This window comes from Neopsephotus bourkii, unplaced genomic scaffold (assembly GCF_033783945.1).
Source record: "Neopsephotus bourkii isolate Nb327-2 ecotype Australia unplaced genomic scaffold, CSIRO-AGI_Nbou_v1 NB_1767, whole genome shotgun sequence".
In the NCBI taxonomy this organism is placed as follows: Eukaryota; Metazoa; Chordata; class Aves; order Psittaciformes; family Psittacidae; genus Neopsephotus; species Neopsephotus bourkii.
The window spans coordinates 2,845,176-2,860,928 of NW_026902241.1; the positions used below are offsets into that span (position 1 = coordinate 2,845,176).

Below are 15,753 nucleotides of genomic sequence, written 5' to 3' on the forward strand. Positions count from 1 at the left end.
GTTGCCGTGCCAGCCCCTGCCGGCCCCCGCGCATGCGCGCCCACTGCCCCCGGGAGCGCGCGTGGGGAGATCCCCGCGCGCCGGTCCCTTCAGCCGCGACGGTGCCTGGGGGCTACCAGCAGGCGTGGGGAAACCGGCCTGGCCTACCCCCTTCCCCCCCCCGCGGTGCCACCGGGGGCACCCGGTAACGCACGAACGCTCCTGGCTGCCTCAGCACGTCGTGACCACTCGCGGGGGAAGGCGGGGCGCACGGGCCGCTTAATCCCTGGTGCCGGTAGCGCCCTCCAGCCCGGGCCCGGAGTCCTCCCGTCCCCACAGCTGCCATCTGCGGCGCCTGTCGCGGTGGCAGGGCGCAGGTCTGGTTGCAGCGGCCGTGGGTCCTGTGCCTGCCACAGAAGCGGCATGGCCACGGGGCGAGACGGGTCTGCGAACTCAGGAGCTGTGTAATGAATGAGCTAGCGAAAAGCACGTCAGTTCTCTCACTTCCCCGGCTTTGGCCGCTCCCATGAAGCGAGCTGGCACATGCCCCATCCCGAAGAAAGGGAGCGGTGAACCAGAGGTACCGACGCCGCTCGCGCCCCTCCACCCTTGCGACAGAGCCAATTATCGCCGTCCCGCGGAGCGGTGCTGTGCATGGGGCTCGCCGATTGGTCGCGACCAGCCCGCGCGGGCCAGGCCTACGTGTTGTAGGCTGCCATTGGTCAGCTGCCGCGCCCGACCCCGGCGGCGGGAGACTATCAGCGGCGGGCTGCCGGGGCATGTGGGGTATTCACGTGGAAAACGACACAGAAAATGGGGAAGGGAAGCGGGTTACGGGCGTTGGCACCTGCGTCTGTAACTAAACGCTGCCAGGTGATCTACAGCAGCATCGTCTGGCGCGCCGCTGTGGTAGGATGAGGTTAGAAATTGAAGTGCCTTTTAAGAGGTGTCTAGATTGCAAAATCAGTAACTCAAGAAGACATGCCAAAGCACTGCTTCTGCTGTGGCCTTTACTCTGTCCCAGCACAGGCACATGACGAAGTCGTAGCCGCAAGGGAAAAACAGCACTGTTGGTTTATCCCATTGTAATGCAGAAACCCACAGAATTAACTTCCACAGTCATGAGGTATTCCTGGGTACTCCTGACCTCCTTCATCATTAGTTTTACCAGCTATATTCATTTGCCACCTGTTATTTATATGTTTCTACTGGTTTTAAGGGAAAGCAAATTCCAACAGCAAACAGCTTTGGGGAGCCTGCTGCTGCCAGTGATGTGACTTTTGCCTTTGTGCCCCTTCTGGTCTCTGAACAAGCTGCCACAGGCCCAGGACTGCAATTGTACAGTATTTCTTCTCTTACCCGGGGGCAACAGCACAGGTATGTCATTTACATGGTATCAGACAGCACTGGTTTCAGTTCTTTGCTTTTGAAAAGTGAGAATAGTGATACATAACTATGAATAGGTAGGCCCTATCAATAGTGCATTGTATAAACATTAGAGAAAATAAGGTATCATCCAGCAGATATTTCAAATGTTATATTGTTTCCTAAAAGCATTCCTGATAACAAGGACACATAGCCCTAACATTGTGGGAGACACAGGTATCGTCTTGGGTGCAAGAACCCACCCTAGGAGGGATGAGCCTGTTCCAGCTTCACATAACACATATTCCCCATCCCATCACTGCTGGTTCACATGAAGGTGGGAATCTGATTTTCTGGCTATCAGTTAGTCCAGGGCAAATCTGGCAGTTGCCCAATGCGTACACCAATCCTACCACATACACCATGGTCCCACCTATAGACTTCCAAGACCTTTCCCATATGGTTCTTTTACTCCTGGAGGGATATCCACTGCTTTATTCGGTATTCTTCATCTAACTTCTCCTAAGCATGGCTTGGCAGATGCTTTACAGTCTGTGAGGGAATCCCAGCCTGCCCCAGAATATAAAAGATCTCCCTGTGCATCCAGTGGGCTGGAAGAGAAAGAAGGCATGGAGTTACAGGAATTCCTGAAGGGCAGCAAGTATAGAGAACAGACAGACATTGTAAAAGTACACACACAAAAATACTGCATTGTTTTAAATGCAAAAACCATCTTCTGTTGTCAGATGCAAGCAACTGCATTGCTCTCACATAGAGAGGTTGTTGGCAAGAAACTAGCTGGCCCATGTTTAAAAGCATTCCAGGGATACTTACCCCCTCGGGAGACCAGAAACACAAGAGAAACCATTTATATACAAACTGACGCTGCTTACCCATACAAGCTCGAATTAGGGTTAAGCTTGTCACAGGCCACAGGGAGAGCCACCTTTATCTCCTAAGCACACAGACCTGCTCAGGTGCTTTTGGACTGACTGTACCTGTTGGCCATCTCTTGGCTACGTTCTCAGCATGACTATTCAGAGAACGACAACAACATAACTGAGCCTTCCCAAGCAATTTCTGGGGTGTCTTGGATGGATACCAGGCATGTGTGGAGGAAACAGCATTTAGCTTGGCAGGTTTCCATGAGCTTTAAGGCAAACCAAGTTGTCTCAAAGAGCCCTGAGAAACCAACATGTATCAATAGCAGCAGGATTCACCCATGTGTGCAGTCAACAAATGTGGGGGTCCTTAGCTCTTTCTGCTCTATAATCCTAGGCCATGAGTGCACTTTTTAATCTTATTAAGAGCATATCCATTAAGATAAAACTAAAAGGAACACAGGGATTCCATACTAGAGTAAAAGACAAGCAGAAATAAAAAAAACAAAAACAAACCAACCAACCTGTTTTCTGGCCATCAGCATTCACATGGAACCCCTCCATCTGTTCTGACACTCAGCATTCCTGTTATCCTCTTCCCCTCACTTGTCCAAACCAGTGTAAACACCTTGCTCCCTGGATGCTCACTGTCAGTTCCAGGCACCTCCAACTTCCACAGGTACACCATTTCCAGGGAGCTGGTTCATGGATAACCCCGTTAGGGAAGAGCCATGGAAATGCCAGCAGCCAGTGTGAGCTGTCACTTGATTGTTCTGACGTGGAGATCCCACTAATTGTAAGCACATCGGATCTCTCTCCTTTTCTGCAAATTCACCCACATCTCAATCCCTTAGCAGTACTTACATACATTTATATAAAAACCCCTCCATGCTACTATTTCTGTTTCATCCCTTCCCTCCCACCTCATGAACCCATTATATTTTTCAAATTCTTTGAATTTAAAGCATATGAAAAGTTGATCATCACTGTCTGATCCCATCTGCTTCTGCATATACATACCACAAGCAGAAATTTCCTTGTAAAATGAAATGTTCCTGCTGAACATTTCCGCAGTTCTGTCCCAAACCCCACACTAATTGGCTTCTACACGTACATTCCTCTCCCTGCTTCCATTCTGTTTCTAACTTCATCACTCTCCTTCATTTCATCTTTTCCTGTAAACTCCAGCCAGTTTGGTGTGTACCTTCATTTTGTATTCCCCTGTCAGAAGCTTACATTCTTTTGAACTCAGCAACCTTCTTTTCCCAGTCCTGCACTCAGAAAGGATATGAGAAGGACCCAGACTTTCTTCATTAGAGCAGAGGAGTGGGACCCCTCCATGCATGAAGGTAAGCCAGGAGCCAGGGATGAGAATACCACACAGCAAGACACCATCCCAAGCAGAGCAGGGCTGGGGTGGTAATGGTTTTGCCACCAAGCAAAAGCTAAGTGACAAGTCAAGTCCCAAGTCAAGCCAGCCATCGTCAGGGGCATGGCTGGGTGCAGGCCCTCCTACAACACAGCTCAAACCAGGAGTGGTGGGAGCCTCAGGTGAGGACTTGTGAAAGCCTTCAGGGCCCTGGCACTCTGCTCTTGTATCTGCTCTGCAGTACCCTGCACAGCGACTGCGGCTATTCAAGAGATTGAACAGGGCACCACTCCAGGAGTTATGACCAACCATAAATATTATTCTGGCATCTGCAAATAACTTTCTTAAAATATTGTTGAATGATAATTGGAGGCAAGTAGATCACAAGCAAATATTGCTCAGAATTAGCTTTACCCTGCCCTAATACATCCACTGATGTAGAAAGTGCCTTCATTCCCAGGCCCTCTAACCTCTGGCAAAAAGACAGACATGCTTTCTGTTTTCCTGCTTTTCACTCACACTCCTAGCCACATTTAAGGTTGATCCATAGAAGCTCCTTAATGTCTCAGCTAGTATGTTTGGACACAATGCCCAAAGTCAGCTTTGTCTAGACTTAAGGTCCTTTTTGACTACCTCAGACATATTTGATGAGGCATATTTTCTCCTGGTGTTTGTTTCCTCCTTTTATTTGTTTATTTAAATCTGCTATTACACTGAAACAGCATACTAACACAGTAGTCATCTCTTACAGTAATCAAACACAGAGAATATATTTAAAGGTATACAGAGCAGCCCTAAATCCATCACAGCTCCAATCTTCATCACATAACATTTTGACATTTTTTCAAACAAAAATTTAAGGCCAGTAAGAAAAATTGTGATTCTTCTTTCCCTCTTAATGAGAATAAACCTCTATGTCCAACCTACTCCCCTAAATCCTTTTGAACAAACAATCCTAAGCAAAGAAAGAAGCCATTCAAGAACAAGATAAAAAATACACACAGAAATCACAAAGTAACCCACAAAAAATACTTGGCTAATAAAACATTTTGGTAATCCCAAAGTGTTCTCTCTTCCATTTTAAGCTATTTAGAGTGTAGCTGTATCTTGAGGATGCCTATTGACCTTTCTCCCAGGTGTTACGAGAATTAGCTGAAAATACTGCTACAGTTGACAGTGACTTGCAGGATTGCTTTTAGCAGCTTTGTACAGGCTGCCAGAGGTATAGGATACTCTTGAACAATAATGCTACTGTGACATACAACAAAGCTAGTTTAAGGCTTGCAGTATGTTACACTATGATAGCATCCATCTTTGTGAATGTGTTGGAGTCTGCATAACTATCAAAAAAGTTAAGAAGTTCCTCAAAGTTGAAGTTCAAATTATGCCTGAAGTATATATTACTGATTTGGTATCACAGCTGAAAGATTACAAATGGGCATAGCAGACTTGGTGAGGAACTCAAGAATGCTGGGTAGAGAAACTCCAACAGATGGCTTTAGTAGGTGAATTGCAGTAACACAGGTGAAAGTTTGTCTGAGCAGCTGCTGCTAAATCTGACAACTCTGCCTGAGAGAAGAACCTCAGAGAGCTGGCAGGGGCAGCTTTTAAAGAATGAGGCAGAAAATCAGGTTGTAAAGTGGGAAGGTGCTTGTGAGAAAGTCCCTTACTACACTACTAGTTTAGCTGTGCCAAAATAACAGCATAGCTATGTCAGTCTTCAGCTTTTTTCACAGCTAACCACTTAAGTTTTTATTGCACAGTTGTTTAGGTCTCCAGTGAAATACCGTAAAAGAAGTACACGTGAGCTCTTCTTGAACGTGCTATTTGGGACAAAAAATTATTGCTGGCATACAAGGATGCCAGAGAGGTACTTTTCATCAGGGACTGTAGTGATAGGACAAGGGATAATGGGATCAAACTTACACAGGGAAAGTTTAGGTTAGATCTAAGGAAGTTTTTTACTTTAACGGTGGTGAGGCACTGGCACAGGTTACCCAAGAAACTTGTGTCTGCCCCATCCCTAGCAGTGTTCAAGGCCAGGCTGGATGGAGACTTGGGTGACATGGTCTAGTGCAAGGTGTCCCTGCCCATGGCAGGGGGGGTGGAACTAGATGATCTTAAGGGTTAGAAACCCAACCCTAAGTAGTCTATGATTCTGTGATTTCTGTACAGGTAGGCATCTGATGGAGTGAGTGGAGTACCACTTGCAGATATATAAAAGCGAATGTAGACCAGAGACCATTAGCTGCTGTAAAAGCCACTGATTTTGAGAAAAGGTGGTGGCCTCGCAGAAACCATTCATGTACGTAACTATCATTGTGGGTGCAGACAGCCCAGCTGAGCAGTCAGGGAAGGGCACCGGCACACTCACGCCTTTTGTTTCTTCCTCTACCGGACCCGATTCCGCACATACCCACCTGTTTGGCAGCTTGCTGTTCGTGTTGGTGAGGCCCGAGCGACCAGGGCAGGGCCCCCCTCACTCCCGGACCCCTGCGGGGCGTCGCGCTGTTACCCCAACTTGTTCAACTCGGTAAAGGGCAGCAGCGGCCGCCGGGCCGCTGGTACATACGGCCATGCCGGGTACGCCCCCGTCCCGCTGCTCCGGTCCGCGCGCTCGCGCTCTCCGCCGTGCCCCGTGCATGTCCCTCCACGCTTGCCGTCGCCCCGCAGCCAATCAGCAGTGGTGCGGCGAAGCGGGCGGGAGCCGGTGTGCGGCGGGGTCGGCCATGGAGGACGTGTGCGCCAAGTTCGTGTCGCAGAAGATCAGCAAGGCGCGCTGGCGGCCCCTGCCCGCCGCCGCCCTCCAGCCCCCGGACATCTTCGCCACCGGCTCCTGGGACAACGAGGTAGTGAGCCCGTAGGCGTAGCGCGGCACGGCCTTCCCGCCGGGGCGTGGGTCCGCCGCAGTCCCCGTCGCTTCTTGTCTAGGAGAAAATACGTTCGGGTAAAACTGGTGGTGTTGTTTCCATACAGGATAACAGGATTTCCGTTTGGTCTGTTGGAGACCTTGGAAATGCGGGCCTCAGCGGGGAGTACCAAGGAGAACCTCAGCTGCTGTGTGACATCCGGCACAACGGTGATGTTATGGACATGCAGGTAAAACAGCTGTGTTGAAAAGATCTGTGTTTTTTAAGGGCTTGTCACTTAAGAAAGTGATAGTAAGCTGTCAAAATGCTGAGACGGACAAAAAAACCACCAAACAACAAAACTTACGAACTAAGGCAAAACCAACTATTATTAGTTTGTGGGTTTGTTTTTTCTATTTTTATTATATTTACCAGTAATTCAGGTTACCCTGAAATCAAAGTTATCATCGTGGTACTGACATCAACTAATAGCATGTTTATTGTCTCTCTTTAGTTTTTGGATCAAGAGAGAATTGTGGTTGCTTCATCAACAGGAACTGTAACTGTATTCCGTCATCATCAAAATAACCAGGTAAGTTACTTGCACTGGCTTTAAGCTGCTATTCTGAGTAATGCAGTTTGCTTTGATCTTAACATAAGATTTTTCAAAAGGACTACAGCAAGAAACATCTGCATACGAAAATTTCATTTTATTATTTGAAGTCTGTTAGAAAAAACTTTGGCTTTATACATACAAGGAAAGGAAAAACATTTTGCATACATTACATAAGTTAGATTCCAGAGCCAGCTAGACTGGGGTGGCTGCTTGTATGTATCTGTAACCAAATAGTTCATTCATTGAAAACATACTTCAAGAGTGTAGAGTGTTTTGGGAGAATGGGTATTAATAGACTTGTACCTGCTTTATTAGAGTTTCTGTACTCATGAACTTAATGATTCATGTTGAGTTTCTCTCATGTGAGGAAAGATAGGTAAACTCTAGAGTCTTTTGCTTTTATTATAAATTATCGCAAATAAATATGTAATAACTTTATAAACTCATAATGACACAATAAAGACTAATAAAGATGTACTACCTAAAATAAACTGAATTCCTTGCAGTCTAACCCTGACCATGTATTTTTTTAAGGCCTTGGTTCTTTTCCCTTGTCCTGAGGAAAGATGGAAGGGATAAACCTAGTGAAACGCATTTCAGAGTTCATAAATCATGTTCTTTCTAATTTCTAGCTTATGTGAAAAAGGGGGTTATAGAGGAAATAATCAATGATTCATTGAAAATTTGTATGCTCAAGAGTTGAGGACAGTTTAGATCTCTGATTCTTACTCATATAGAAGAGTCTCATTCCTGTGAGGTAGTGTGGCTTTCCTGGGGCTTGCTTCTGGTTTCCTGAGTATTCTGGAAGCTTTGGTCTATCAGGATTGTTATTTAATAGCAGAACTTCATGTCTGGTTACTATTTAGACTTTATCAGCCAACCAGCGGTGGGAGAAAGCCCACTATCATGTGGATCAAGATACATCTTGTGGTGGAGCAGCATGTACCGGAGTTATCTGCAACAAACCAGAAATTATAACTGTTGGCGAAGATGGTAGAATAAACCTCTTCAGAGCTGACCAAAAGGATGCAGTAAGAACTATAGGTATGTCAAGTAACTGTTCAAATTAGTGATTGATCTTAAGGTCCTTTCCAGCCCTAACTATTCTAAGATTCTATGATTTGTTTGGGTTTTAGCTTCTCAAATGATAACAAAAAAGTCAGTTGTGAATTGCAGTAAATATTCAAGCTGAACATTTTTGCTCCAGATTATTCCTGTGTTCCTTCAGCCTTCAGATACGTGAAACATATTTCAGATGTATTTCTATATTAATTCAGGTATTTACAAGTAAATGTTTTAACTGATGGAGAAGTTTCAAGCCTGATATTCTCTGGAGGCTTCTCTTTCATCTGGAATTGTTAAATGCTATGACAGTATACATGAAATCTGGTTAGATTTCAAGATGTTTTTTATTCCAAGTTCTTCATAACTGGAGGTCAGTGAAGCGGTTATTTCAATTCACTGTTTGTACTAAGATTAACCCTCGTGATGTCCATATATATAAATATCTGTTTCGCTGTGCCTAAAGAGAACACCAAAGACCAGACACCCCCGTGTTCCGTGTTCTTCTGTCATATATCATGGCTTACAGTGATTGTTTCTCACTCACTGAAAAAGCTCCATATTTCCTGGAGTAGTAGATTAAATGATGGAGTAAGATGTTTCTGAAAGGTGTCAATACATGGTTATTCCCAACTCCTCTGTCATGCTAGTCTCATGGAAATAGGATACAAATCTGTAGCATCTGTTGGAAATGAAACTTAAAAGCTGAAATAATTTAAAAGGCCAGTAACACCATGTTTGATAGTGGCATTATTAAACCAGGACCTTCTCTCTGAAGCTTCAGTCTGATACACAGCACCCGTGTTTCTCCTCAAGCAATACCTTTCCTCCAGCAGGTGAAGGAATTCACACAGTGATAAGCCAATTAAGAGAGGAGGCTGTCTGGGATTTCTAGAGGGAATACTGGTGTATGCATGGCTGTATATGCACACACAAGATAAATCCTATTAACTGCATACAGTCCGTTACTGAAGCTCCTTGAGAAGCCTCTCTATGCTTTAAAAAAAAGTAGGGCATGAGGCAGATTTTATTAGCACATGCACACAAAAGACAGTAACTTCCCCTCTGAGGGGTGACAACATGGACTAGCTTAAAAGGATTACTTTATTTGTAAGATTTTTGTTGCATACAGATACTAGCAGAGTGTTTTGGTACAAGTTTGAGAGTAGAATGTTTTGCTGACTCACAGGAAGCAGATATCCACACAAAAAATGTGTGTTTTTCTCTGGCCAATTGCTGAGATGCTTAGATACAGATTTGCTAATGTGCAGGATGCAAGTTGTTCATTTCTATAGCACTCACTTGATAGTACTTTGTAAAAATGCTTGCTTTGTAGTGGCAGCATCAGTCAGCTTTAGCTGCAGTGAGACTGCATTGAGATTTGCTGGCATTTGAGAAATCACATGTAAATTAATTGAGAAGCGTCCTTTTGGAAATGGGAAGGGAAATGTTAAAATAGCAATTAAAATAGAACCTGATAAGTGAAGCTTACCAGGAGTTATGTAGAAGGGCCTAGCACAAAGTTGTTAACTACAGACTGACAGTAAGACTTGGAGAGGGAAGAGAAAACATCTTGGAAGATGCTTTCAGGTTCTTCAGGATGGAGCTCTGTTGAGTAAGCAATCCTTTGTGCTGGTTCCCAGTTCAGTTACGTCCTCACATTTCCCAGGCCCTGAGCTGAACCCTCAACATGTTTTACCATGAAGATAGAACTCTTGTACCTCATGAAATATTTGTAAAGGAGTAACTTGCTATTTTTCTTGTTATTTAATAGATTTAATAGTAGAATACAAAATTGATGTGTTTATAGTCAATCATGGCAGGAAAAAGCTTCCAAGTTAGAGATGATGTAAAAATCTTTCGGAGCCATAAAGATGCATCACTGCTAAATCACTTTTTTTTATTCTGTTACAAAATTCTAAAACCTTTATAATGTCGGTGTTCAGTAATCTAACATTTCTTCTTAAAGGTGGTCTGGTGGTTTTCTTCCCCTCTGCTTTTATTTAAATAACAGGCAGAAAAGAAAACTCAGTTCAAATATCTGTAATCAGGCATCAGTGTGGCTTGTCTGTCTCAATATGGGAAAAGGTTTCCATCTTTTGAAGCCAAAAATTCACCTATGATTTCAATATGGGCTTACACAAAGAGTTTTAAAATACTGGAGATGAAAGTAGAGTTAACAATGTTACCCATCATAATCCAGATGAAAAGTTTATGTAAAATAACAGAATGAAAATACAAGAAAACGATGTCTATGTTCTCTCCTAAAGTCTCTAATGTTCTACCTCAGGCTGTAAAGTGTTTGACATTGTAAATTACTGTGTCCAAAAGAAGCACTGGACTAAAGAACCTGAAAAAAAAGCTTTGCTATTTAGTTATTAACAAGCACAGCATAATTCTGGTTTGGCTTTAGGGACAGGGCTGGATATCACATTGACAGTTCTTGGAAAAGGTCTAAAGCAAGCTAGTGAATACAAAAGCTTCTGTATGCAACCTCTTAATGTTCTTAGCCAGAGTGCCTGTTTCTTGTATTCAAAAGAACTGCATTCTGAAAAGCTCCATAGCTTGCCTGCTGTCAGCAGGTGCAGAGCATATAAAGAAAACTCTTATGAAAACCATGCAAATTGACTTATCTTTTAGGAACTATAGACAAATCTTACTTATTGAAAAAGTAGTTCTGTAACCACTGGAGCTAATCACACATAGCTTCTTACAGATTTGCCTCAGTAGTATTTGATATGGCAAGCAAGGGCTCTGTTTTCACAGGGTACCCTTTACCCTTTAAGACTTAAAATTCACATGACACTAGTCTGTCTCTGTCCCTGAAAATGTAGAGAGGTTGTATCCATGTTTAAGAAGCTGTGTTCTGTTTTCTAAAAAGAGTTATTTGGTCATAATTAAATGGAGACTGTCATTCCTTAGGTTTACCTGGATGCTTTCCTCATCTCTTACAGACAATGCAGACAGCAGTACACTCCATGCTGTGACCTTCCTCCGCACAACTGAGATCTTGACAGTAAACTCAATTGGACAGTTAAAGATATGGGACCTCAGACAGCAAAGAAATGAGCCATCTCAAATATTTTCTTTGTAAGACCTTCATTATTTACTGAGAAGCTTATGCTACTTTATACAATGTGATGTGCATCTTTCCTGGTACCTTCTTGACAATAGGCTGATAAATGACTGATATTTTTTCAACCAAGGGTTTTAGCTTCTTTGGTATTTAAATAATCATAAGCAGACTCTGTTTAATGGCTGAATTACTGTTGTGGCAGAGCACTGTATTTAGGTGGTCTGTTTTATGATTTCACTGTTACAGGACTATTGCACCTGTACACTTGCTTTTTTTTATGGGGAAAAAAGCCCAAACCAAACCCAAACCAAAACTCTTTCCCTAATTGAATACACTTTGCTTCTGTTTTTCTCTGCAGGCCTAATGTAAAGTTTCTAGCATTTGAAATGTATCTGAATGATAACTTTGCCTTATAAGATATTGTGAGAATAATTGCCATTGCTGTTAATAGGCAGTGGTTTAGGTGCCTCGGGTTTTTTTTAGTGCCCGTAGTAACTCTTGGTGTATGTTGTGAAACTGCAAGCATAACATGAATTTCACAATTATTGTAGGTATACTTATTATCTGTATGCAAGGTTTACCCACTTCCATATACTTGTCAGATGCTGTGTAGCTGCTTGTATACCATGCGGCACAGAACCTGTTCTCGTCCAACTTCATGTTATTGCCATACCTCTAGTTTCCAGTAGATGTCATGTGGCTTCAGCCTGTAGTGAGCAGGTGCTACAGGAATTGAAGCTGCAGTCAAGCTTTACCTTCTTTGTAAACCACTCGGAGGGATTAGGAAGGAGAACACAGAAGCTGAATAAAGAATTTGTGTTTGGGTTGATTCGGTTTTGTCTTTCTTCTCCTTTACAGGACAGGAGACAGAGTTCCACTGCACTGTGTGGACAGGCATCCCAACCAGCAGCATATTGTGGCCACAGGGGGCCAAGATGGGATGCTGAGCATATGGGACATCAGGCACGGTACCATGCCAGTGTCCCTGCTAAATGCTCATGAAGCAGAAAGTATGTATCTGAAATGGAGGGAGGAGAAGGTGGCACTTTAGAAAATCTTCTAATTTCTGTAAAAAATTAGGTAGTGTAGCTACAACAGAAAACAATCATATTGTTGCTTCTTAATGGGTTTTCATCCAGTTGCCTTCAGTTTGTTCTTTTTCTGTGTATGCAGCTGTTCTTATCTAAACTAAAACTAGACATAATAAGCAGCTCTTTAATTTAGAGTCATTAGACGCATTTGATCAGAATCGCTGTGTTTCTAGAGAGGTAGGCATGTAAGTAGTTATAGAAGTTGATGCTGTGGTATGCAGGCATAGATAGTAAAGCAAGAATGCAGTTACTAACAAACTTGAAAACGCAAGGAAGGAGGGGAAACTGAAGATGGTACAACCCCATCTGGTGTTTCCACGGTGCTGAAACAGCTCACTGTCCTGGTAACGTTATATGAACAAGATAGCAATTCATTTTGTGGTAAAAATTTCTTTACTTGATGCCACAATTCTGTTTAAGGAGTACAAATATTTCTTGGTGTTAAATTTTACTGACTTAAATATCTTTTCCATAGTTGTGCTATTTAGAAACAAAATAATAATGTGTGTGCTGGGAAAGAATGGAATGCTGTGTACAGATTTAAACTTAGCAGTAGGGAAGAGTGCATGAGAAATTATTCAGAATGCCTGAATTCAGATAAGATTTTAACTTCTATCAATTTTCACAGTACTGAAAATGGAGCAAATAGTCTCTCTTGGTTGGTTGACTGGGTTTCTTTATCTCTCAGGGGAAGGAGGGAAAACTGCTGTAAATGACTATGGATAGGGTTTTGGGTGTTATACCCACACATTTAAGAACAGAAGGTTGTGGTGGGGGCCTGGGTTCCTGTAAGTGCATGTCCATGTCACACTAGCGAAAGTGAAGCACTTCATGCTTGTTCTGAATCGATTTTGTTTGATTTTGGTTTGATACTTCCAGTGTGGGAAGTTCACTTCCATCCCTCCAACCCTGACCATTTGTTTACGTGCTCTGAAGATGGATCTCTTTGGCACTGGGATACTTCCACAGACATATCTGAAAAACCGTCTTTTCTTCATCAAGGTAAGGATGTTCAAAGTCAGTCTACACTCAGCTTGTCAGTTGGCCACTTAAAGTTGGTGTTCTCACATGACCCAATTGATAACACAATCCTTATACTGAAAATTAAAAGCTGGTTTCTTTCCTTAGAAAGAAAGCCCTGATAGGCACTTCAGGAAAGCTACTAGTAAGACTTGCAGTTGTGTGAGGTTTTTGTGGTCTGCTTTGGGGTTTTCTGTCTGTGGTTGGTTTTGGTTTTTTTTAATGTGCTATAATCTGTCCAGTGTGTGAAGGGGCGTGTCTGGTATTTCAGAGATGGATCATGTGCACTTAAAAATCATTTGTATATAGAAAAAACATGAAGACAGCCTAAATGACATATTACTGTCTGAGGCTGAGGGTGGTACACCAATGTTATAATACCAAAGTAATTGATATGTTAATAGGATAGTGGAATTATTAGTTTACTATTCAAGGTCATAATTGGGATTTTTAAAGAATGAAACTGGATCCCTTTGTATAGTGGCAGGATTTTAATTAAAAATCCGATAGACTTAATAGAAACACTTATTTTCACATTGTAGTCACAAGAGTGCTTAATTGCTTGCCACTTCAGACTGTAAACAGCCGGGAAACTTTCAGATGTCATCTACTGCCTTTAGCCTCAAAGTTGCTATTCAAAACTCTGTTCTATATAGGGAAACAGGATAACTGACTCAGGATGCACACTGCGTATTTTCAAGTGTATTAAGTAGAAACCCCTTTTAGCACTGCTTCGGCCACTTGCTGATTTTATGCTGAATTATAGTTCTCAAACTGGGAAACTTCAGTTTGAATGTAAAATATTATGTGGAAAAAATTTAGTCAAATTCAGGTGTATCACTTGCTGCAGAATAAGAAGGGAAGAAGAGATGGTAGGGAGTGTTTACTAAAGCAATGCTGATGCCCCAGATACAGCAAAACACTGTGGAAATAGACTTCTGGTCCTGGGTCTGTTCTTGCTTTGGTCTCTGGCTAGAAAAACTTTTGGATACTTCCACTGTTTGTTCAGCGAGATGAATTCATAGCTGTTCTGACCTATTTTGTCTTAACTGAGGACAGAGCTGGTAATAGGTTTCTGTTATCACTTCAAGTACTTAATGGTTTTATTAAGCTGTTTTTTCATTTTTTATCAAAGAGACAACAACATCTGTTAACTATTCTGAAAACTGGCTTAAATGCAAAATATTCCTATTATGTCTGTCCCAAACCTACTGTGTTTCTCCAAATTCTGAGAATGTATAAGCTGAATTGGAACTTACTTCCCTGTCTTCCCTCTTTCAGGAGGAAGAAGTACTGCCTATTTTTCCCACAATACCATTAACCAGTCTGTAGTAAGTGCCTGGCTGAGCAACGATCCTACCAAAGACCGCATGGAAATCACCAACTTAGTTCCAAATCAGACCTTGTCTGTGAACAGTTTAGATATTTTAGGACCATGCCTAGTATATGGTACTGATGCAGAGGCTATCTATGTGAACAGACAGCTTTTTGCATGAAACAACTGAAGTGCCCCTTTGAAGTACTGATCCCCTGGAACTATTTGGAAATGCCAGGTTCATTCTTAATGATACTCATTAGTCTGTTAGCAGCGTGTGGGGGAGAGGCAGTCCTGGTACTGCACAAGAAATGTAAAGTACCTCAGATTCTGACAGCTCTCGCTCATTATTGATGCTCCAGGATGGGTAACTTATATGTAAACTTGTCATTTCTTCCCTAGTGCCTGTTTGATTTTGGAAAGCAGGAAAGTATTCACTAGGGCAAGATACTTGCTGTTAACTGATCTCCATTGTACACATATGCATACAAAGCAAAGAAAAGGTAAACCACTGATTTTTATTATAACTTTTTTTCCTGGTAAAGATATTTTTCAAATATTATTTTTAAGGCCAGACTTTGGGGTTCTTTGAAATTCTTTTTATGTCACCTGAGATTTTTTTAAGCTGAGTTTTTTATATATTTAGGGGAACATAACTTTTTATGTCAGTTCATGAGAATTGGAAAGCTGTTAAAGCTGTGGAATGTGAAAGGTTCTGTAGGAATCTTAGCATTCTAGTAATATTATTTTTGATTATTTACAGCTTCATCATGTATGCTGCATGTTAAAACTTGACCTTGATAACATGCCACTACGTCCCTCAACAGAAATGTGTTTTTTATAGCTAAGAGGTCATAATTGACAGACATGTCAGCTGTGATTTCGGGGGTGAGAACAATTTCTAAACTTGAGACATGGTCTTTGTCACAGTCAGCGTTTCACATCTGGTTTGTTGCAGTGTTTGAGAAGTTAAATTTTATGATGAGCGTGGCACCTGTTTTGTTGCAGAGAACCCTTTCTCTTTTTAATAAAAAGTTTTGCACAAGAATACTGGTCTGACTTACTGAACTGGGATAGATGTACTTTCAGTCATCTTAGCAGGAGGGTAAGTAACCATCAGTTACTTGGAC

The 15,753-nt window shown here is 42.5% G+C and overlaps 1 protein-coding gene across 1 annotated transcript; it reads left to right on the forward strand.

Annotated features, from left to right (window-relative positions):
* Positions 1 to 6,201: 6,201 nt before the first annotated feature.
* On the forward strand, positions 6,202 to 15,671 carry NUP43 (nucleoporin 43). The gene is made up of 8 exons (XM_061378492.1): positions 6,202 to 6,443; positions 6,571 to 6,693; positions 6,958 to 7,035; positions 7,926 to 8,103; positions 11,076 to 11,211; positions 12,056 to 12,207; positions 13,168 to 13,290; positions 14,590 to 15,671. The coding sequence occupies exons 1-8, from the start codon at positions 6,237 to 6,239 to the stop codon at positions 14,802 to 14,804; spliced, it is 1,212 nt and encodes a 403-aa protein (XP_061234476.1). The 5' UTR covers positions 6,202 to 6,236; the 3' UTR covers positions 14,805 to 15,671.
* Positions 15,672 to 15,753: the final 82 nt, after the last annotated feature.

Excerpts from the sequence above, each read along its gene's own strand:
- NUP43 (XM_061378492.1), top strand. The coding sequence starts at position 6,237 with ATGTCCCTCCACGCTTGCCGTCGCCCCGCAGCCAATCAGCAGTGGTGC. Across the intron at positions 8,104-11,075 it reads GGATGCAGTAAGAACTATAG|ACAATGCAGACAGCAGTACA; the intron begins GTATGTCAAGTA and ends CATCTCTTACAG. Across the intron at positions 11,212-12,055 it reads CCATCTCAAATATTTTCTTT|GACAGGAGACAGAGTTCCAC; the intron begins GTAAGACCTTCA and ends TCTCCTTTACAG.